Source organism: Populus trichocarpa, chromosome 18 (assembly GCF_000002775.5).
Source record: "Populus trichocarpa isolate Nisqually-1 chromosome 18, P.trichocarpa_v4.1, whole genome shotgun sequence".
Taxonomy (NCBI): Eukaryota; Viridiplantae; Streptophyta; class Magnoliopsida; order Malpighiales; family Salicaceae; genus Populus; species Populus trichocarpa.
In genome coordinates this window covers 12,785,555-12,809,693 of record NC_037302.2, presented here as the reverse complement: position 1 = coordinate 12,809,693, position 24,139 = coordinate 12,785,555, and the positions used below count along the sequence as shown (strand labels likewise).

The following is a 24,139-nucleotide window of genomic DNA, read 5'->3' as shown; positions in this document are numbered from 1 at the left end:
GCATTTTCGAGCGAAAAACATTTTGAAAAACAATCGTTACCACACTTCCAAACACCTCCTAGTGTAGTGGTAGCTTTTATGATTCTAGATTTAAAAAGTAAATTTAAAGAAAATCATAAATTGTATTTTTTCCTAAACTAAGACTTTAAGAGAATATTAGCTTTTTTATTATTATTTTGAATCATATTGATATTAAAAATAAATTTTTAAAAATAAAAAATATTATTTTAATATATTTCTAAAAAATTTACTTTAAAAATCAATTTTTTCCAGTTAACATTGGCTCCATTAAGATCACACTTGCTACAAATAGACATAATTTGAAATATTTTTAAAGATAGATCAAAGACTTGAATCATATAGTGGTAATCTCAACCTGAAACACGCGCTACTTCTTGCTAAATCTTTTTATTTTTATATTTTAAAAATATTTTAAAAAAAATTGAATTTTTTTTACTATAAATTTATTTTTTCAGATGTTTTTTAAATATTTTTAATATATTAATATCAAAATTAAATTTAAAAAAATAAAAAATATCATCTTAAAATATTTCACAATATCAATACCAAACAACACTCGTAGCATCCTTAACACGGCAGCGATCGATGTTGTGTTCAGCTACAGGGATTCTAGCAAGAAGCACGTACAAGCAGGATTGGACATGTTTGGAAGTATGGTTACGGTTGTTTTTCAAAATACTTTTCACTAGGAAATACATCAAAATAATATTTTTTCTATTTTTTAAAAATTATTTTTAACATCAACATATCAAAATAATTTTAAAACACTAAAAAAAATTAATTTAAAATTAAAAAAATTAAAAAAAAATAATTTTTTTTAAAAACACTTTTGAAACAAAACACAAACAAGAAACACAAGTCATTAAAGGTGAAGACATCCACTCATATTTTATTTCTCTTCTCCTTTGATGATCATCTCCTATAACTCAATTCCTATAATACAAAAACGGATCTCTGATCGCATTCCCAGTTCCTGCCCCCAAATAGAAAGGCTGGGAATGATTAATCAACATACAAGATGCAGATAATAGTAATATCACCAGTTCGTGAAAATCCCTACCAGCATACAAAAGTGCTGCCCCAGTGCTCCATACAAATTTCTTTCAAGCCCATAGCCATATCCAGAAGATTCCCAACATTGAACTAGTGCCTCGTCTCAAGGGCAATGGCTTCCGCAAGGGCCATCGTGTTAACAGCATTTGTGGATCTGGTATTTGACCCTCACCCCGCTGCAGGTTAAATCTGAGTAATGCAGTTCAAATTGATACTATAAAGTAATTCGTGGGCCAGTATCAGTGAGTGACCAGTTTAAGGTTACATCTATCAGTATGTACACATAAATGTCAAATAAGTATGGAACCAAAACATGGTTACAGAGATTTTAGCAGAGTCGCAGAGCACATGGCCATCCCTGGAAGCCATCTTAAATCACTGGCAGATGACATCATGACAGGATCTTCAAGGTGATTAAACAAGGCCCTCAAAATTAATAAAGCAATGCACTTGAACATGTATTCTCAAACTTCGCTTTCAATTGCTGATCCACCTTCGTTTTCGAGGAGGCCGCTCTGGTTTAATCTCTGAATCTGCAGGGGTCTCGGGTTTGACAGAAGGTAGTGCCTCATTCTCCATCTTTTTTATTGCAAGGGCATCTTTCTCACCTGGCATCGGAAGCTTGAACCTCTCGCTCCGCTTCTTCAACTTCTCAACCGTGTCCAGGTGCCGGTCCTCTGATGGCTTCATATCAGTATCCTTATTTACCACTTCAGCAACATCTTTCTCTTCGCTCACAGGATGTTTCTCAACAGTCTCGACTTTGGTACGCTTCTCAACAACCTCAACTTTCTTGGGAAGTTCGTTGGGAAGTTTACTGCCTTCTAAGGATCTGCCATTGCTATTGCTATTCCTATGAATCTCTTTAAACTTTAAGGAAGCTGATGACTTGCTGATGTTGTAATCCCTCTCTTTATGGCTTGTCCAACGTTCCAATTTTGAGCGTCCTCTCCTTAAATCTTCTTGTTCATCATCTGAGGAAGCATCTTCCTTGTGCCTTTTGGAAGAGTTCCGTTGGATCGAGATCCCAGCGTCTCCATTTCCTGGCGCACGAGAGCGTTTTAAAATCTAGCAAAAGTAAAAGATGAACAGCACCAGCTCAGCTCAAGGCACTTTCTAAATCAATCAGCAAGAGGCCAACTAGTCGACAACCGAATGAGTTACTATGGGACAGAGTACATATACTAAAGGAAATCTGAGAGTAAACAAAAATAGTTTCCTTAAAGAAAATGAAACCCCTGTCTAAGCTCTCATTGTGAACTAATTTCAAGAATCTAAAAATAAATAAGTTTCCATAAAGAAAATCAAATCTGAATCTAGCACACCATTGTGAACTAATTTCAAGAAATCTTAACAGTCAAAACGGCTCGACATGCCTAAGCATAACCCTAAGAATTTGCAGCACTACCTGCCCATGTACCTTGATCTCCCCTATACCTGCATTAGTAAGATGAGATACTGAAGCATGTGTAAGACTATAACCCGATAACACATACATATATCTTAAGAGTATTTTTGCATATGCTGGATATCAGTTCATATATCATCAGAGTTGCTTCAAGTGATATGGCCTCACGAGGCTTTTCTCTCCTTAGTATGTGCTTTCAGTAACAGGCAGACTATTTTTTTTGTTTTGCATGGTTATGGCATGGGATATGTGGAACAGGCTTTACTTGATTGGAGAGAATTAGGTTATTTTGTGGAGGGTGGGGGTCATTCTGATCCACCTGAAGGGTTTAGGGCATGAAAGGATGAGAAAACATTGTGGACATGTGGTATCTGTGGGATTGTTTGGCAGTTGGAGATACAGCAGTCTAGAGAATTGGTATCTACTAAGCAGCTGTTGTGCATTTTATTTAAGGGCTCTTGGGAGGGAGAAGCTCCTGTTTGGATAGTTCCTAGTTGGTTCCTGTTAGCTCAGTTTTGTCATTAGAAGGACACCATGTCCTCGTATTAATGTTTTTACCTTCACTAATACAATTTTCTTATAAGACGTTTTTTTATATTACTTCATTTATCAATGACCTGACATCTTAAGGAGGATTTCCCTATCTGCTACTCCTCCATTTCATTATTTTTTCTAGAGCTAAGCGTGAAAAATACCATTTCATCACTGTGACCACTCTGGTCTTCTTGGTTTCTTCTGGAAGGGCCCAAAGTGCCATGATCTCCACCATCAGATTCTTTGTTCTTCCTTGTGTTTTCTTTATGCTTCTTCTCATGCACCCTCTGGTTATCAGAAGTATCCAGAGTCCGATCGATGCGAGTGCTTGACCTTTCCTGCCTGGATCTTCTCTCATCACTACTAAACTGATTTCCTCGTGCATAAACATCATCCCGCACCCTATGATGTGAAAGACTTTCATCCTCCATTCGGTCCCTTCTTTTCTGGTGTTCACTGCTTCGAACAGCATCTTTAAGTTGGTAGTCTTTATCAGAAACTTTATATTCATCTTTCCCCCTAGGATGGCCAGCCCATGCTTTGTCATCCACACCACGCCCACTCCTCGCAGAAGCTCGTCCTTCTTCTCTCTCCCGTCTTGGTAAGTTTTCTTCATTGGATTGTTTTAGCCTATACAAATCCTCCCTTTCCCTCGGCCTCTCACCCCTCTCTCTTTGGAACCAGACCTCATCTTTATGCCTAACAGAGTGATAGTCATCAAGATTGTCTCTAATCCATTGCTGATCGTCTCTTTCACGCCTGCGGCGACTGGTATTTTCTCTGTGGCCATGCAGGATCTCCTCCTTATCAGCATATTCTCTTTTCATATATTCCTCATCTTTCCTCCGTTTGCTGTGGTAGTCATCTACCATTTCAAATCTACTCTTCAAACTGTCATCTCTTTCCCTGTGTTGTGAACTACCATCCTTGTCATGATGAATCCTGTAGCTGCCATTCTCTAACTGTTTTCTTGGATGAAGATGTTCATCTTTGTCGCTCCTCTCAGTCTCCCGAATCTTACTCCGGTGCCTAGATCCCATTTCATCTCCAAGTTCCCTCTTCCTGTCTTCAGTTCTATGTTTGCTACTATGTGGATCTTCATCTCTTTGTTGCCAAGAGATGTCAGAATTTTCTCGCTCCTTTCTCCTATCATAGCCCTCATGTTTCATATGCAAATGATGGGGCAAGCTAGGATCCAAGTCTCTGCGAGGATAAGAATCCTCCCTCCCTCTTATTATGACACGACTTCTTTCCATCTCGTGTCTCACATCACGATCCTTTCTCCGAAAATTCTGTTCATTTTCATCAAGGTGCCTTCTGATGCTACCTGAGCGTGTAGAACGTCCACCTTGAACAACCTCCTCCTCAACACCATCCTTCCATTTTTGATAATCTTTGCTACTGCCTGATCTTGCTTTGCTATTTTCACTGCTTCTTGCAGCCTTTGAGTCTTCCTCATCATCAAGCTGTTGCAATGCAGGCTGTTCTACATGAGAACTTACTTTTTGTTTCCTAGTAGAATGGTGCATATTTCCATCCTTGGGAGTATCATTAGTGGTTTCTTCATTCTCACTCATTTCATCCCTTCCCAATCTAGAGCTTCCTTCAGCTTGCAAAGGCTCAGGATCATCTTTTTTCTCAGAACTCAACTCTCTTGCATCCTGAACTGTGATGGGAGATGATACCCGCAGACTGTGTTTACCAACCATACTTTCAGTTGATTCTTCCTCCGCGTTATCAACAAATTTCTTGTCACATGAGCTTTGAGCAGGAGTTAAATGAGGTGATCTGTCACGGGATCTTCCCTGCATTTGCCTGTGAAGAAGAGGAAAGAATTAGAATTTTTTCAGCAGTGCAGGTGCAGTTTTAACAAGTGAAAGCTAAACCAACATCAAAACTAATAGAAAACTTCGACTTATAATTTCTTGACCCATAAAACATTCACAACGGCCAGTCTCTGGTCTGTTAGACATTTACAACTTAAAAGAAATTCTCCAACAACAAAAAAAACCATCACAAAAAACAATTTATAACTGAATAGGTTAAAGACAAAAATATCCATGGTCCATTAAGCAATCCAAATTATGGGGCAGACAAATATGAGTTTTCATATTGACAAGTAATTGACAACTACTAGCAGCATCACGCAACAGTGTCATTGTGATCAATGAAATGTCCAAATAAATGACTATAACTAGCAGCATCACACAGCAGTGTCATTATGACCATAGAAATGTGCATATTCCTGGTTTTTCTAATAAGAAATCATTAACTCAGTTTACATCTATTCATGACTCAGTCTACATCTAATTCACAATTCAATATTTTTTGTGATCTTTTTGAATCCTCCAACCATGTTTCACTAAAGCATATAAAGTTGGCCAAGCTGCTCCTGCTAGCACCACTACTCATTATTTATGGTATCCTAAGTGCATTCTCTAAAAACAAGATTATAATCTCTTTAAGATGCTTTCAAATGTCCAAATGCCAATCTCTTGTTATCTGAAATATAGAGACTAAAACAAATAGAGAAAATGAGCAGATGCTGAATACATACAGCACAAGATAGATCAAGAGTATCTGGTTTAGTGGAAGGCATTCCTATGAGACTTCTCCCCTTTGGTTTTGAACACTTATTCTTCTCTGAATTCTGCCACTACCATAATTATTGTACAGCCCCCAACTTTCCTCTGATTGCCACCCTACCAATCATTACACCAGTGCAACCCTAATTTTCACCCTAATACTCACCTTTGCCGCAACTCTTTCTCAACTCTGTACCCATTAAACCACTCAAAAGAAACCCTAAATCTATTAACATTTAACCACCATACCGAAACACCTGCAGCTTATTTTTTCCATTTTGCCACCAAGCTCCATTGTTCTCCAACCATTTGCATAACCCTAAACAATTATATATTCCACAATAATCTGAAACCCTAAATTTCCCAATTTAACAAACCCCAGCCCAGCCCATCACAAAACATACAAATACACATTCCTTGAACATATCCTACACTGCCATAATGGAATTATTGAATATGATATAGCCTTATTCATACCTTTCCTCACGAGGAGTGCCAAAGTCCCTACCAGGGTACGAAGGAGGGTGACCCCTAGAACCAGCATGGGGGTATGGAGCTGTTGCTTCGGGATGGAAGGGCGAAACCCCATCTCCCTCAGGCATGTTGCGGGCAGAATTCATGTGAGGTGTTCTCCCACCCTTTCGATCATTGTAAGCCTGTGGAAAATCACCAGCATATTCATTTTCTGTCTCCGCCATGTCATCTTCGGCTACATCGCTTCCTCTAAAGTCATCTCTTTGAGGTTCATCATTTGCTGCATCCTGGACACCATCTCCTGTGGAGGAATCATCTAGAGAGTCCTGGCAGATAATCTGTTCAAAGAAACTTTCAGTTACTCTACACTGCATATGTAGTGCGCAGATATCAGTCATAGGAATACAGTTATATCAGAGCAATTAGAGACAGAAATGTTTGTTTACCTCAATAATTGCATCAGAATCACGAAGTCGAGGAGCTCGGCCTTCAATGGAAGGGATGCGTTCACCATGACCAGTTTCAACTTGTATTGCTCTGCCAGTTGGCTAAAGCAAATAAAGTCAGCCAGTGAATCCTCAAAGCAATATGGAACTGACAACAGATCTGAGGATCTGATATCTTTAAAACATTTACAGAAAGCAATGTTTTTTTGGTTCATTAGGAGGCCAATGGGCCTGGGACTACAGAATAAATATAGCCCTACTACAATTCCTAAGTCCCCACTTGAAGACACCCCTCCCAATATTTAATCTGAGATCTCCAAATGAAAATCCCAGGTCTTAACAACATGCCCCACTGGGAACAATAGAAAACTAAGTTTGATCATTTGGACATTAAGGAAGAACCAAATCATTTAAAGGAACAAAAGTTAAATAAATCCCTGGCCACACAACAAGAACAGGTCCATTTAAGTTGCAGGCAATAGATGAATGATAAAAGAGAGCCTTCTCAAAAAGACACAGAATTTCATCTCTGGTTATGAAAAATAAATAGTCAAATCTTTATGCTAAATACGTGGAAAAGGAGAATAAACGTCAAAGCTTACTATTTGGGCCCGGAAACGAGCAGATCCTTTAGTCCAATCACTCTGTGCGTTGTCTGACTTTCCAGCATTTGAATTGTCAGCTGGAGCATCACGGAAACCTGTTGCTGCTGCTAATTCCGGTGGCAAATCAGGATCAAACTCCTAAAGTGAATGCAATAGAAAATCAGAAACTTTCCTCTTCATCAAGTTAAAACTGAAATACCATTCATTTCACATGCATGGATATCAATAGGCCACAGCATGCATATAACAAGCACATGATGCCTAAGCATACAATTACCTGCTCTGCCCGCCCACTTTCATAAACACGAATTTTGCTTTGCATTGTAGTCTCCAGTCGATATTGTTCCTGCACAATTGAAATCAAATTGTCTTACATATTCATTTGTCTAATACATAATATAGTTAAAATATGTTACATACCAGCTGTTTGCAATAATCTTTCCAGCTCTCTTCATTCAAACCAAAGTTGAAATAGTCTGATACGTCCACACCCGAATATTTCCATGGCTTTTCTTCAAAGCCATCAATGTCAACATCAAATATCATCCTGAAAATAATATTTAAATTTTATAATCATTCAACAGGAGTCAGGACAAACACTATACCTCAATTGGACAATGCATGGTAGTCCCATACTGAATGGACAATTCACAAATTAAAGAGCAAACAACAGGTTTGCCATGACATGCAAACACAGCATATCTTGGGAATCAGCTCACAAGTATAGTGGATTTGAACTCACTAAAAAAGACATCAGCATGACAAGGCCAAGGATTTTAAAAGCATATTAGGTGAAGATTGACGAGCAGGATCATTCTGTAGCGGCCATTCCACAAAGAAATTTATGCAATTATAGACCAAACAAACAGCCTGCTGAGGTAAAAACTCAGGCAGTACAGTACATGCACAGATGGCAATTAGAAGGTGTCGAATCTCAAACATCTCCAAATTTCCAGGCAGCATCCGATTTATTAATCTATCTAATTAGTGAATCTGGATTAACCAAAGTACAAATTTAAAATTAATATCTTTTGCAGTTAATGGTATTCCACACACATAAATGTAGGAAAACAGCTCATCTTAGCAGCCTTAACAGATATTAAAAATAAATTATTATCTTGAGGAAGGACAACATCAACAGCCTTTTAGGCTAGAGCCATACTAAAAACAAAATTTCTTTTATTTATAAAATTTTCATTTTGAGGAAGGGCAATGTCAACAGCCTTTCAGGCTATGTAAACAGCACCTGCATTTTGTACCATCTCAAAAGGTTCTGTGTCTCATGCAAAAGGAGCTGATTTGAAATCCAATTTCCTGCATATTATTATAGGGTACAGGGTTCCTCAGCAGTGTTTCATAAAGGTTTTACGAAGCGGTGCATTAATCAGTTTGAAAATATTATGTTCCACAAAGATGAATGTTAAGTTCAATTTTCACTATATTCAAGAAACATCATCAAGATCATACTTGATCTAATAGAGAGAGTGTGGGAAAAACAACAGGCTGTTTTGGAATGGGGAAACACTCCAAAAATCCAATTTTATGGTTGATGTCATCTACAAACCCATGACAGGTCTCATATGACAACCAAAAATCTGTCTAGTACGTAATGCAAGAATGCCTTAGAACTTGCTCCAGCTCACCTGATTTTATGGAACTTAGGGAAATGAAAAATACTTTAAAAATCATTCATCTAAATTAGTCTTTCTTTTGTGAAGGCTTTAATAACACATATATCTAAACCAAACCCAAGGTAGAATCTATAGCACGAGAATTATTCAACGAATGATCAACTCTGCAATCAGCTGTTAGAACCAATAGGTCTTCAAATCGTTCATTTGTATTAGCGTATTCAGCTGTACCCAAGGCATCCTACCTTCCATCAATGGGACCGATGTAGGGCCCAAAAGATCGAATGATGGACACTAAATGTTACCGACACAGAACCATGTAAAGATGTAAGGCTTTGATCTATTGCCGACGATGTTGTCATTTGTTACTCTTATAACATGAAATTTTGAACCTCTCTAGCAAATAGTAAGCCAGAACACCATGAAACATAGTATCAGACAATGAAGTAACAGCTCATAGAGATGCTTCTCTTACAATAAAAATTAGAGAGGAAAGAGGGTTAAACACAGAGAAAGAGAGATGAGAAGATGAAACAACTGATACCCAATAAAAAAAAATTCTTGGCTCAGTGCTTTTCTTTTGACCACAGGTCCATAGCATTGCCTATGTTATCCAAATATGCAGGTAAGACAGAAAAAAGAAGCTGACAATAGAGATTGTAAGGAAAGCAATGAAAGCCCAGGATGGTACTGCAGAGATCATACAGAGCATTGACTAATACAACCAGTACTGACATTACAAAAATCCAGTAAATGAAGCAAATATTTAGCAAACAAATTAATGCAAGATACTCATAAAAACAAAACAATGTAACAAAACTTAGTGGTAAAAAGAAACCATCAGCAGAATTTAAGTGAAAATTACTTGTGGGAAGGAAGCATGAATTCCAGTCCACTGCCAAAACCCCGCCCTGCACCCCAAGCAGGGCCTCCAAATCCTGGATGGAAGTTCTTTTGAGGACCACCTTTTATTCCTACTGGTCGCCAGTCACCTCTACCACGACCAGCTATAGTACTCATGTTCATGGGAGGACGAACTTGACCTGGAGTTCCTCCAGGACCAACAATAGGAGCTGCAGGCATCAGAGCTGCCCCAGGTCTCACATACTGCATGAAAAAAGAAAATAAACCATAGTGTTAACAAGGAAATGAAATGAAATAAGTGGCAAGCCCACCAAGTTAAAAACAAAAGTAACCATAGGCATCAAACAATTGCGGGTGAAGAAAACTTTTCATACACAATTAACTTCTCAACAGTGATTGTTATTTTCATGGAGAAACTACAAGCTGGCAAAAGTTAAGCATGGCTCACAAAAATCAACCTTTCAATTCATGATTATAAACCATATCAAAATTAAAGTCTAACTTTCCATCACGCTAGCAACAAACAACAGAATTAACCCAAATCAAAACATTTGAAAAGGTCAACCAATTCATCTTTTTAGAATTTGTATGGCATTAAAGAACACATCCTGCTTACAAGAAACAAAAAAACTCTGAGGCTAAGCATGCCATCTCGTAGAGTTAGTTGTGAAATTCAAGCCCGAGATAGAATCCATAACAGCAAAGTAGTTATATTCTACCCTCTTCCTTTGCAAGAATATGAAAAAAATTGCACAAAGAGACAGGCAAGATGGGAAACCGAAGGTAAGGGAGGCACCTTTACAGCTTGGAATCAAGGAGGAAGGGAACAGTAAGAGCAAAGATGGTAAGGATATTTTCAAAAAGACCAAGCAAGAAACCACACATTGATTTGACTGCTGGGGTTATTACAAGTTTTCAAATCAATCACTAAGCAGGTTCAACAGAATGGCTCCCGAAACTTATGGATTCCAATTTCAAAATGTAACAGATGTCAGTGGAATTGTTGAATTTAAGTTAGACGATTCAATGACCAAAGAGGAATAACTGAGTTTAGCTCAATATGGCTCATGACTACATGACCAACTAATACGAGAAATAAAAGCATTTCTATGTCATTGCTAGATGCATCACTTATTTTTTGGGGGGGACTCACACGACATAAACAATAGGCTGCATGCCATTTGTTTGCAAAATTATACGCACATCTTATTGGCTATAACCAAATGGTGCAAAATTATCCAAATATCCCCAGCAATTACTTACCTTCTCGACTGTTCATGTAACAGCAGTACCCCTATTATACACATGCAATAGATCAACCCAGATAAAAGTTACAACTATGAGCTTAATTGACACGTTCAAGCATTGCGAAACATGCTTAGCTATAAGAGCTCTCCATGCATCAACAATAAAGATATCTCGATCATTTTCATCCTCGTAAGAATCCACCTCTTCCAACTGATAATCACAATGACCAGAGATTGTTATTGTGATCCACAGGGATCAAAAAAAATCTGACTTCAGGGCATTCTGACATGATGCAGCAAAAGATCCCATCGTAATCAAACGCTTCACACATGTATAGGGGAGGTAAAAAGAAAATCATGAAATCTTGGAAGAACCGATGCTAAAGTTTGTTGGCATCCCAAAATTGTCCGCGGGATGTAATCTTTGTGCTAGCGTTATTATGCACTGCATCTGTTCCCAGGCATTAATGCTATCGCAGGAGCATCCGAGGAGTACTTACAATTAGAAAAAACTTGTCGAATTTCTTATCATTTGCATTTAAACTAAGAATTTAGCGAGTGATTATTTATACAAAATCCCAGAGATGTTTCACCCAGGACAATCAGGTTTCACAGTTGACTACACAATTCTTCTCAAGTGTAGGCTGCCCTGGCACCAAAACTTAGGTGAGAAATATCAACAATTGGATTGAGTGAAGAAGCCAATTAAATACTCAACTGCTCGCAATATTTAGGAAATCCATAACCTTGAATCCAGATAACACATTTAGTCAGCAGAAAGAAGTAATGCGATGAAAAAACCACATAAAATTCATAAACATAATCAAGTAAATTCAAGAATTCTCATTCAACTTTTTCAAGTAATCATACATTTGTAAGAAAAAAAGTATAAAAGCCACTCATATCATATGTACAAGAGTTACAAAAGTCCTATCTTGCTTTTCTTCTTTCTTTCTTTTAAAGCTCAACATATAACATCAACAACTACAACACTGACCTTAAACTGAGAATGAAACGGATGATGATGATACCCATGATTGTTATACCCAATCTTCGGTCCCACCACTGCATTCCCTTTCCCTGTCGCCTCTCCTCCTTCCTTCCTCTCCCCTTCCGCCCCACCTCCTACAGCAGCAACCCCATCCTCGCCGCCACCCCAATCCTTCTCCTCGATGGCTTGATTCGGTCCATCCCCATCCGTAACAATCACAAGCGGGTCCCCATCCTCATCATCATCGTCGTCATCACCAATCTCTCTGTCAATCCCCATGGGCCCACCAGGATGACTATTATCATTCAACACTATCTGCAAATCATCCTCGCTGTCACTCTCCTCGTCCTCCTCCCAATCCCCTCCGCCGCCGCCGCCGCCACTGACCACAGCAGAAGCTTCAATCTTTGTAGAATCATCCTCCATCAATCCAGGTATAATCGGTCGCGAATCTTCAAGAATCCCAGTATTAACATCCTCGATATCAAAATTTAAATCTCTGTCCTCGGCAATCGAACCTTTAATCGGAGATTCTGCATCTCCCAAAACCCTAACTTGAGGAGCTGAAAAGGCGGTGATTTCGATTGGATTTTGGTTGGAGGGAGCAGAGGGGTTACGGTGGGAAACAACGTGGAGGATATCGTCGTCATCGTCCTTGATTGCGTCGTTGAGATCGATCGGACGGTGGAGAGAAGAGGTTGCGGAGAGAGGTTGGGGAGCAGAGGATAGAGACGAAGAGAATGGACGTAAGACGTCAGTGTAGAGATCTCCAAACTCGTCGTCGTCTTCCATTGTAGAGAGATAAGTGAGGAAAAGAGAGAGTTTGTTTGGATTTTTAGAGAGAGAAGTAAAGAGAAGAAGGGTTTTGAGGGTTGGAGGGCGTGTTTGTTTGTTTCGTGTTTTATGCGTGAAGTGAAATGTACGAGAGAGCGGGTTCGGTTTCGGTTTCGGTTTCGGTTCGGGTTCGGGTTCGGGTTCGGGTTCGGGTTCGGGTTCGGGTTTTGACATTTACCTAAAGGGGAAGGGCGTGGTTTTATTTTGAGGTAAGGCTGTGGTCAGTTTTGGACGAGGGGGTTTAACGCTCAATCGTCATACACTGGTTATGATATGCATGCTCGGCAGCAGATTAGATATTTTTATCTTTTATAAAAACAATTATATATACAAATTTTTTTAACATATTTTTATAACTAAAATGTTTTTTTTATGTGTAAATAAAAATTATATATATATATAATTAAATAAAAAAAATATGTATGCTAATAAATAATTTTTTTTAATTAATGATAACTAAAAATAAAACTATAAAAATAAAAATAAAAATAAAAATATATATCAAGATATTTAATCCCACAAAACGGGATATTTACTCGGTTGTATTTGCTTAAAATTTTTATTCAATTAAACGATAATAGAAATAGACACACGTTAAATTGTTTGAATAAAATAAAAAAAATATTATGCAAAATTGCGCATATTAGAAATATTATATAAACATAAATATTTTTTTATTTTTAAAAATAAAATTCATCCATACAAAAGAAAAAATAGATTAATCAGAAAAATCACTTCAAAAATTAAACATACACAAGATAATTTTAAAAAAATATATATCCAAAAAATGTTAAATAAGTAAATAACAAATTCACATATGAGTTATATTAATTGAAACATAAATTTACCCGGTTATATTTGCTAAACATTTTTATTCAATCAGGCAATAATAGAAATTGACACATATTAAATTGTTTGAATAAAATAAAAGAAAAAAAATAATATTTAAGGTTGCGCATTTTAGAAATATTATGTGAAAATAAATTTTTTTATTTTTTTAAATAAATTTTATCTATACAAAAGAAAAAATATATATAGATTAATCAGAAAAATCACTTCAAAAATTAAACACACACAAAATAATGTCAAAAAAATATATATGCAAAAAAGATTAAATAAGCAAATAACAAATTCACATATGTTAAATGTTAATTGAAACATAAATTTAATAATTATTAAAAAAGTTATCAATAAAAACAAGAAAAATTTTTTAAAAAAAAAAGTCTGAGTATTGTAGTTTAACTTGTCAAACTTATTATCCTGATCATGGACTCAAACAAATCAAATAATTTATTTTTTTTAAATTTAAACTTAACTTTTATACACACAATGAAAAAAAAAAAGCCCAAAAAAGATCCAGACAAGAAAAAGCGCAGGCATGTGGGAAGGTATTCAAGCCCGGGCACCTAAGCTTGGTTCTTTTTTTATTTTATTCTTGAAAAAAATATTCAGACAACGTGTTATCTGTAAGCTTTAATTTCGTTCGCCACTGTGCTAGCCAAAAAATCAGGGCAACACCTTTTTTGGTAAAAAAAACTCAATTTTCAAGTCATTTCAACTCAAAAACACTTCATTAAAATTCATGGAACACCCACAAATCAGTCAATCAACTCAAAATATCGAAAAAGAAGCCCAAAAACTCAAAATCAAACCGAGTTTAATTTATCTTTCTCTGCTTAAATCTATTATTTTAGGAAATGTTAATGTTCTAAAAAACTATCATCCCACGGAACCCGTCGACATAAAAAAAAAACAAAAACTATTTTGGTTGTTGAAAATGGCTTGAACGGGACTAAAGTGTATTTTTCCTGAAATCTTTAGCACGTCACCTATGTTTGATATCTTTTTCATTATGGTGCATCTTCTTCTAATTTCATAATTGACTTATAAATCAAAAGTAATTGATCTTCAATCAAAATTAAATCATTCAAATTTAAACTTCTATGACCAAAATGAATTATTAAAAAATACAAAATAGGTCACCGACTCAATGGTAAAAATCTCGCACCTCTTAGATTTTTACTTAACGGTTCGATGCCTGAAGGAGTGAAGAATTTTGCTGTGGACCATGGTCCGTGCTGGTCAGTTTACTTGCACTGCCGCATATCAAATCAAAAGTTAATTCCTAACACTAAAAATATATTTGCAGGAGCTATTAATTTTTTTCACATGTATAAATATTTTAATTATGAAATGAAAATTCAACACATGTTTGATAATATTCAAAAACTAAATTGAAAACTGAGAGGTAGATACACATCACGATAACTGATGCATTACAATGGGAAGTTGTTCATTTTTTTCTCAATTACTAATATCCAAAAGCAATGATTTATATATATATATTAAAAAAAAACTCTTAATAATATATATATAGAGTGTAATCAATAACGGAAAACAACTTTCCTTTTTTTTTTAATTTTCTTTATCTTTTTTAGTAAAAAATTGAAAAATATATTCATTTATTGAAAACAAAGGTGAATTTTTCATTTTTTGCACTAAAAAAAAAAGAAGTCCATCAAGATCACAACTATTATTTATAAGAAAATCAAAACCATAATTTATAATAGTTATCTTAATATTTTATGTTTGTGAAAATCTAACTGTAGAATATTAATCTTATTTAATTCAAATAAAACATTATCATGAAAAAGTTATATTTGTCAACTCAAAAAAAAATTATATTAGATTTATAATAAAAATTAAACGTATGGCACTAATTAAATATGAAAATATATAAAAAAATTATTTTAATATTTTATATTGTTAAAAAGTATTTGTATATAAAAAAATTGTATTGCTCGTGTTTTTGCTTCACTTGAAAAACCCTGAAAAAACTCTAAATGTGTTTTCTAAACTCAATATAAATTTGAAAAACTAGTTTTTTAATTTTTGGATGAAGAAATATTGTGTTTGAACAATAAGTTTTAATTTTTCTTTTTTTTTCCTGACAATTTTCCAAAAAATTAAAGTATTTTGTTTCTGAATAGCTCCTAGCTTTTTCCCATGATTTTGATATTTTGACACTGATAAAAATAACAAGAGAAATGAATAAAAGGGGTCATTACTGCTTTAAAAGATAATTAAAACATTTGTTCTTTTCTATTACCGTGTCTACTTTTAACTATTAAATCTTTTTCTCATTGTTTAAATGTTTAGCATGTTGTTTTTTAAAAGTTCATTAAATTAATTAATTTCTATTTTTATTAATTAATTTAAAGTATAATGCTTAAATACTTCTTTAGAATGGAACTATCAAATGTTTTAACAAAGAAAATTAAAAGATATTTTTCTTCGTGGAAGACAAAAAAAAAAAGCATAAAATCCTCTCTTGTTATTATTTTAAATTCCCCCACATTAATTTATTGACTTTGCTTTTTTTAACTTAATAAAATAAATTTAATCATATAAGCTTATTATTCTATCTTATCTTATTGAGTGTAATTTTAAAAAAATGAAATCTTTGATCAATACCGTTCAAAAAATTTTCTAATGTCATTATAAAGAAAAATCATTATTGTCGCCGGACATTGTTATTTCCATTCTTATGAAACCCAGGATATAGGCATCTAGAATCTTCATCGGGATTTAAATAGATAAAATTCAAGTTTAAAATCGACCTGATTAAATTCAGATAATATATCAGGTACGACTTAATATAATCCAGATGAAACCTAATTCTTTTAATAAACAAATTAAATATTTTTACAAACCACATATACATAAAATATTTTTTAACTTTTTGATATGGTATATCTATGTATAATCTACACCCACATAAAATATTTCTTAACTTTTCAGTGATATATATATATATAGCCATTACCATAACTATTATTTCTTAACTTTTCAATGTGAAACAGCTAATATATAGTCTATATTTACATAGATAACTAATATATAGTTTACATCCACATAGATTATTTATTGACTTTTCTATATGAAATAACTATATATAGCTTATATCTACATGAATTGTTTATTAACTTTTCAATGCGGAATATTAAAATCTCAAATATTTTTTTTAATTTTTCCGGGTTGACCTGGGTCAACTTGTGTTACCTAAGACCTGACCCCTTGACTAGATCAACCCCTAAACCGGGTTTAATAACTATAATTATTTCACTAAAATCATATTTCTCACATCATTTTATATATATTGACATATAAAACATTTTGTATGTGAAATATTTTCCAGATAACTGCATTGAAAAACAAAGTTGAACTAGATTGCAACTCGATGTAATTTACTATTTATCAAATTCACTAAAAAGCTAAATCCCGTGCCTTTTTTAATGTGGCCCGATCCATAATGAAATGTGTATTGGGTTATAATAAAATTATTATTTTACCCTTCACCTTTTTATGTATGAAGCTTTGTTTGAGGATAGAATAATACCTTATATGTTGATCATAGTGCAATTACCATTTTATTCTTCACTATTTTATTTATGAAGCTTTGCTTGATGGTATATGTATTTTTTTTGTCACGCGGTAAAAATACTCTTATACCTCTGGACTCAACAAAATTTAGAATTGTTGACTAATGATTTCCTTAACTTTTCACAAATTTCTTAACAATCAAAATACTTCTTTGCCCTTAAGATCAAAAAAATCAATGGCTCGCTGGCTAAGGGTTTTTTTAGTTTTTTATTGTCTATGTCTAATGCAAATACAATTTTAACCTTGGATGAGAAAAAAAAAAAAAAAGCTTTGCATTTAAGGGTATTTTTTGTACTTTCACACGAGTATTTTGTGTAATTAACATGGTCATGAGGGTGGTTTGGTATTTTCACACTGACTTTGAATATTTAAATCGAAAAACTGTGGGCACCTGTTGAACACGCACCAACACGTGAATGATGCTCTGTGTCATTTAGGTAGTGCGTGCGACACCATTTAGTGGCCAAATTTGAACTTCTGTCATATTCCTAGATGTGAAACCATGTCCTATTTCACGAAGTGGTGTGCGGAGGAGGATGGTGGTCGGATTGTCACTGATAATCATTTTTGTTTGTTCCCTTTATTTTTTCTCTCTTGACAGCTAAAATACACTATTATCCTCTCTTTTTTTTGTCAATTTCAGTCCTCATTCTTTTCATTTCTTATTTCGTTTTTATTTTTTTTATATAAGTTTTTTTTTCAATTTAGTCATTCAATCACACTTACTCATGTGTTTTATTTTTAGTTTTAGTCCTTATCTTTTTAACTTCCAATCTCGTTCTTATTTTTTTATAGTTTAATTCCTCATTATTTTAATTTATTATTTATTTTGTTTTTAATTTCAGTCCTCATTATTTTAATTTCTTATTTTCTTCTTATTCCTTTTATATCTAGTCTTTCAGTTATAATTTCTCAAATATTTTGTTTTTCATTTTGGTCCTTATTTTTAAAATTTTAATTTTTTTCCTTAGCCTTTTTGTTGGATTTTTATTTCAATATCATCCTCCAATCAATTGTTTTTTTGTTTTACTTTTTTCAATTTAACCCTCGTTCTTTTGATTTGTTTTTCTTTTGTTAAAGCTATTTTTCAATTCAATTTAACCATCCAACTGAAAATTTTTATGTACCCTCTAATTAATTTTTTTTTCAACCTCAATTTTTTTAAATCCTTTTGTATAATTGATTTTTTTTTAGTTTCATCTTTTGACATTTGATTTGTCGGGGATTCAGGTTCTTGCGATTTTATTGTTATGCATTAATTTTTTTTAAAATATTGGTTATGTGATTATCTTCAATTTCTTTTCTATGAGTTTATTATGATTTCATGACTTATATCATGAGTTTTACATGCTATTTTTTAATATAAGTTTTTTGAGAATTGTTTTGTTTGTACTTGATTTTCTAAGATATTATTTTAATTCATCTGTTTTTTTTTAGTTTTATACAAACGAACTTTATTTCTCAAAATAAAAAAAATTCATTTTTAAATAATATTGTTGATGTGTTGGACCTTGCATAATATTTTTTTAGGCCATGAGTTTATTCAATTAGTTTCATTTGTGTTTATCTTTTGGTCACAAGTTTTTTAGGATATAAATTTATCTTTTATTGAGTTAAATAAACAAGTTCAGTAAACACAATCGGATGAATATTTTATTTTTTTAATTAAATATCTTAATCTTCATTCATCTCTCATTTTTTTTCAATTTTTCTTTTGGTTATACCAACCTTTTTTTTTTGTTTATTGATGTAAATGATTATCAATTTATTTAATTAAATACTTGTATAAATTTTTAATTCATACTTTGAATTTTTTTATATAAAAAAACATATTAAAACAGCCTGCATAACTGGTATATTTTTTTTCCAAAATTTATAACCCGAGGTGAAGCGGGGCTCGAGTGACTAGTTTAAATGTATATAATGTCGGTCCATCCAAATAGTCTAACAAGCCCAAACATGTCAGCCCAGATCCATAAAATACCAGTCGTCCACTCATCTAGTTCAGTACGGTTCAAAAGTTAACCAAAACGGCAACACAGAGCTTCAATAGACCACTACCAGTTCTAGTTGCATAGTCTATCGCTCCTTCATTTTCCTGTGATTTCTCACCTTCCAAACAGACCATAATAAATTTTCCCGGATTCGATCCAAAGAAGATCCATAGAAAGGAAATTAAACCCTAAAAAACATGATCGGAGTAGGCAAGATCAAGCAATACTCTAATGTCCTCGATAAAGCCCTCAGCAAGGGCAAACAAGAGGTAACCTTGTAGTTGTTCGATCTCTCACTAACTCAATCCACTGGCTTAGCTATGAAGTTTTGATCTTTAGGGTTCTGGTTTTGCAGGTGAGTTCGAGTGCGTTTGCATTTTTGTTTTCGGAGCTTGTTCAGTATAATCAAACACAGGTTGATAACATTGCTGAATTAGAGCGAAGGTGAGCTCTGCCGTTTTCGCTATATTGCTTGATTTGCATTTGTTCATTTGAATCATTTTGATGATAAATTTAGAGACATTAGCAAGGAAGAATCTATACTGGATATTTAAAGCGATAAATTTTAGTGTTATTCTTGGCAGGATAGATCAAGAAATTCAAGAGAATTGAAATGAACAAACTAAAAAAAGGAGGAATCTTTGGAAATAGTATAATTACGGGTTTTGACTCGATACACTTGTGATGTGACTGTACATGGTCTAAAGTTTTTTAATTTTTTTGATATCAAGTATTCGGGGTGTTGTCATTTGTACTAATGATCTTTGTGGGAAATATGGAGCAGGCTAGAGGATGCAGGCTATGCTGTTGGGGCTCGAGTTCTGGAACTTCTTTGCCACAGGGATAAGGTGATGCATTGTTAAGATTTCTCCTTGGAATTCCTGTCACTTTTAAAATTTATTGGTTATGTCTAGATTGATGCAATTTTGTTTTTGCCATTCTCTATGGAATATCATACTCGCGAACCAGGAGTAGATAAGTTTCTTCAGAAGCTTTTTAGTTCTTTCTTTGGCAGTAAGTAGCATGGGGATTATATATTAATATCATGTGTATGCTGAGTTTTCTTCCCCCCACCCCATATGTTATGTGGCAGTTCTCATTCAGAGGCAGCAGGAATATAGGCATTGTCCATCTGTATATCTGATCAAAGTTTCTGTGCATGATTGCATATGATTGGGTTTTTGAAATAGGTGTGTGAAGCATGTGAGATGACTTTCAGTTTTAACTTATGGGCTAGTTGTGAATAATGAAGTACTCAATCAATGTTCCTATGCTAGAATTGCTGGCAGAGAAGTCTCAGTCCAATCTCTTTTTCAGTGCAGGAAACGTGCCTAGATCGCTGAAATTAGAGTAGCTTTCTATTATTTTATTCTCCAGTCCACATCTGATGCCTTTAATAGCTGTGTGTTTTGCTGTCTGGATACTTATAATTTTATGCCGCCCACAGAATTGATGCCTTGTTTATGCAGAATGGATATACTTATGAAACAACTTTTAACATGTTATATCTAGATCATGTATCAATCCAGGAAATTGCATTGTTAGCTATCCTAATGTCATCAACCTGTAATTTTTGACTGTGGAATCTTTGACTTGCTAAACTTTGAGGCTTGTAATACATGTTTATATTCAGTCAAATGCCACGAAGGTACTTTCATACATCGAGTCAAAGGCGTGGTATGGGCTTTCACTGTGGTTTATTTTCATTTCTCCAAGAACCTCATTTTGCTGTTCCCTTCGCTTTCTCACCCTTGTGGCAATTAGCTTGTCATCATACAAGGGGTGTGATATAAGTTGTCTAGAACTCTGGCTATTTTTCCCCAGGAGGATTATTTTCTATGTTGAGTAAACTTGCGCCAACTATGGTTTGACAAATATGATTTGTCTTGGCTCTGAAGAAGGCCAATAGGCTTGCTTCATTAACATTTATTTTGCATTGCATTTTGGTTCTACAAGTGCTATAACAATGCTTCTTTTGATGCCACAGGGCAACAGAAGGGAAACACGATTGTTGGGTATTTTGTCTTTTGTACACAGCACAGTGTGGAAAGTGTTATTTGGAAAGGTAAGTTTATTTGCAGTGTTTGAAAGTTCAGTAACTTCTTAAACTACATTTTATGCGAAAATGGAAAGTCATACTAGGTGTATTCTTTTTTATTTCATTTCCATTCCTAACATGCAATTCAGCATGTTTTACCCATTTTGTTTTCTCAAACAATATTTATTCGTGTACCTTTTTTCTTTCCTGTTTGTATAAAGGTTTGAAATGCATGGATTAAGTAAAGGTTCATGTAAAACTCATAGTTGGATCTTACCAGCTCCTTTCCTGTAATATGTTAGGTAGTCGATTCCCTTGAGAAATGCACTGAACATGAAGATGAATACATGATCAGTGAGAATGGAAAGTCATTTCATGTGAAAATAGAAAGTCATACTAGGCGTATTCTTTTTTATTTCATTTCCATTTTGAACCTGCAATTCAGCATGTTTTACCCATCTTGTCTTCTCGAAAACATTTATTTGTGTACCTTTTTTTCTTACCTGTTTATATATTTGTTTGAAATGCATAGAGCAAGTAAAGGTTAATGTAAAACTCAAAGTTGGATCTCACCAGCCCCTTTCCTGCTATTATGTTAGGTAGCCGATTCCCTTGAAAAAGGCACTGAACATGAAGATGAATACATGATCAGTGAGAAGGAGCTCCTTGTCAATAGGTCATAATTATCTCCTTGGCCTTTTTTAGTTCATAATATGACAATTGCTGTCAAATGTAGCTGGGTTTTTTTTTTAAGTAATGATCTAGGTGCTGAACTGTCTTTGTGCTGTAGATTCATTTCAATTCCGAAGGATATGGGGACATTTAACTGCGGGGCATTTGTTGCTGGAATAGTAAGGGTAAGTACTAAATTTAATTCATACCAGTAAACTGACCTTTCAGTGGTTGGAATCTCTAATTACTTCCCCCCCCCTCCTTTTCCCCTTTGTAGGGTGTTTTGGATGGTGCAGGTTTTCCAGCTGTAGTAACAGCTCATTTCGTGCCTATGGAGGGCCAGCATCGACCTAGGACAACCATTTTGATAAAATTTGGTGAGGAGGTAAGGATTTTTTGTTTCCTTTCCCATTCACTTTTTGCAAATGGATCCAACGAAGATTGATTTTTCTATTAAATACTGCCTATTCTATTCCAGTTCTTGCATGCTCTGTCATCCCAGCTGTCTTGAATCTTTGTCATGTTAAATGATAATTCCTTCAACTTTGGTTCTCACTTCTCAACATGCTCACCTGGCGACAAGCCATTTCAGTTAAACCATCTGCATATAACCTGTCATGAAATTGGATTGACATTTGCACATTACTACTGCAAGTATATTAGGAGTTCTGTACAACTGGACCGAAGATTGCAGATAACCTGTCATGAAATTGGATTGACATTTGCATATTACTAATGCAAGGGTATGCATTAGGAGTTCTGTAGAATTGTCCTTTTTGTTCAATTTATAAAAGGAAAAGTACTGATATAGGGACATTGCATTTACTGGTCACTCTACCCATGCATTTTCTGGTTGCCGACATCTCTGTGCCCATCTTTATTGTCCTTGTGAAGACCACTATGGTTTATCTGCCTGCATGTGCCTTCTGGGCTAAGTTGGATGCTTATAGGCTTCCTGCCAGAAATAAAAATTTGATCCTTTTCCCCTTCAAAACTTAGATGTCTGTTGCAGCCACTGCCAAATTCATGTCTGATACGGAGTTACCTAGTAATGCCACTCATTTTATTACATATTCTTGTCCAGAAGATATTTTCCACGTGTTCTGAAAAGGGCCCTGAATATTCAATTCATTCCCATTAAATTACTTTTCTGCATTATCTTGCTAAGTATTTGTGTGATTTAGCATAATGTTTTTTGCTGCTGTTTGCAAGGGTGACGTGTCGTTGAGCTTGTTGTTCACGGCCTAAAAAATCTGCTCTTTCGTGTGGAGTGTGAGCCATTCCTGCGATATTTTTCACCTGATTATTGTCGTGGCCTTTTTCCCATTTCTCTTCCCTTTTTTGCCAGGTACTAAGAAGAGAAGCAAGACTAGGTTAATGCTTGTATGAATATTTCATCATGCAACCTTCGGTCTTCAGCAACACGGTGAAGAGCAGTGAACTCTTCAGCTGGAATCCTGTCAGCTGTACTTTGTCACATTATTGGATCCCTATTTGATTTTTGTGTCTGCTCTTCAGAGCGTGGAAATTTTAATGATCTTGTAAAAGCAATTATTGCCACTCCAGTTGATGTAAAGTATACGATTTCCCTTCTTCTCAGCTCATATGATCTTGGTCAGGATGAGCTGAGTTGAATAGGTTCATGAATACATTTTTATCGGACTTCCTCAACTCCGCTAAGCTTTTCATCCTCTCGAAGCCTTCCCCTTCCTTGCGGTATAAATTCCAGAAGAGGTCAAGGTGCACTCAAAGTCTGGTCTCATTCCTTATTAATGACGCGAAACAATCCAAACATATCTACACGCAATCACCGCCGCACATCTCCCTTCTTCCTCGTCTGACCGAACCCTATCTCTCTTTCCTGTCACAACTCTCAAACCTGAAATGAACAGCCCCACACCCCAGCCAGAAACCATAACTTGTTCATCCCCGAAATGAGCCAGAATCCACCTCTTTCCTCCCATAAACCAAGTCGTTCGCTACTGTTTTCACAGGTTCAGCGCCGACGCGTGAAGCATGTCTACACCCACCACCACTGCCCGGTTCACTCCCCAGTAAAGTTTTGGATTAAAATATATATTATAATCTATATTCAAAACATTAGAATATCGATATTATTGTTATTATAACATGTTATTCTATCAAATTTAATGTCTATTAAATTTAAAATACAATAATTATTCAATCTAGTCCAATATATATCAAACACAAAATAAAACAATTTTATGCAGTCGTATCTAGTTCAACCCAATCTGATTCAACCTAATTTAATTAATATTTTAATACAATTATTTTTGGT

At 34.8% G+C, this 24,139-nt stretch overlaps 2 protein-coding genes across 4 annotated transcripts; one reads left to right on the top strand and one right to left on the bottom strand.

Moving 5' to 3' along the window:
• Positions 1–883: 883 nt before the first annotated feature.
• Positions 884–12,751, bottom strand: LOC7493407 (FIP1[V]-like protein). Of its 3 annotated transcripts, none has more exons than XM_002324515.4 (9): positions 11,866–12,751; positions 9,623–9,864; positions 7,547–7,673; positions 7,404–7,472; positions 7,124–7,264; positions 6,522–6,623; positions 6,079–6,413; positions 3,178–4,831; positions 884–2,142 (listed from the first exon to the last, which is right to left on the bottom strand). In XM_002324515.4, the coding sequence occupies exons 1-9, from the start codon at positions 12,649–12,651 to the stop codon at positions 1,552–1,554; spliced, it is 4,047 nt and encodes a 1,348-aa protein (XP_002324551.3). In that variant the 5' UTR covers positions 12,652–12,751; the 3' UTR covers positions 884–1,551. The 3 variants fall into 3 exon arrangements, with proteins under 3 accessions (XP_002324551.3, XP_024446564.2, XP_024446565.2); XM_024590796.2 differs by having other exon boundaries at positions 884–2,117; XM_024590797.2 differs by lacking the exon at positions 884–2,142 and adding an exon at positions 2,277–2,511.
• Positions 12,752–19,151: 6,400 nt separating this feature from the next.
• Positions 19,152–23,511, top strand: LOC7493406 (uncharacterized). The gene is made up of 8 exons (XM_052448965.1): positions 19,152–19,399; positions 19,486–19,574; positions 19,915–19,978; positions 21,118–21,195; positions 21,768–21,844; positions 21,959–22,025; positions 22,118–22,225; positions 23,189–23,511. Exons 1-8 carry the CDS (start codon positions 19,328–19,330, stop codon positions 23,216–23,218), a joined length of 585 nt encoding a protein of 194 aa, XP_052304925.1. The 5' UTR covers positions 19,152–19,327; the 3' UTR covers positions 23,219–23,511.
• The last annotated feature ends 628 nt before the right edge of the window (positions 23,512–24,139 follow it).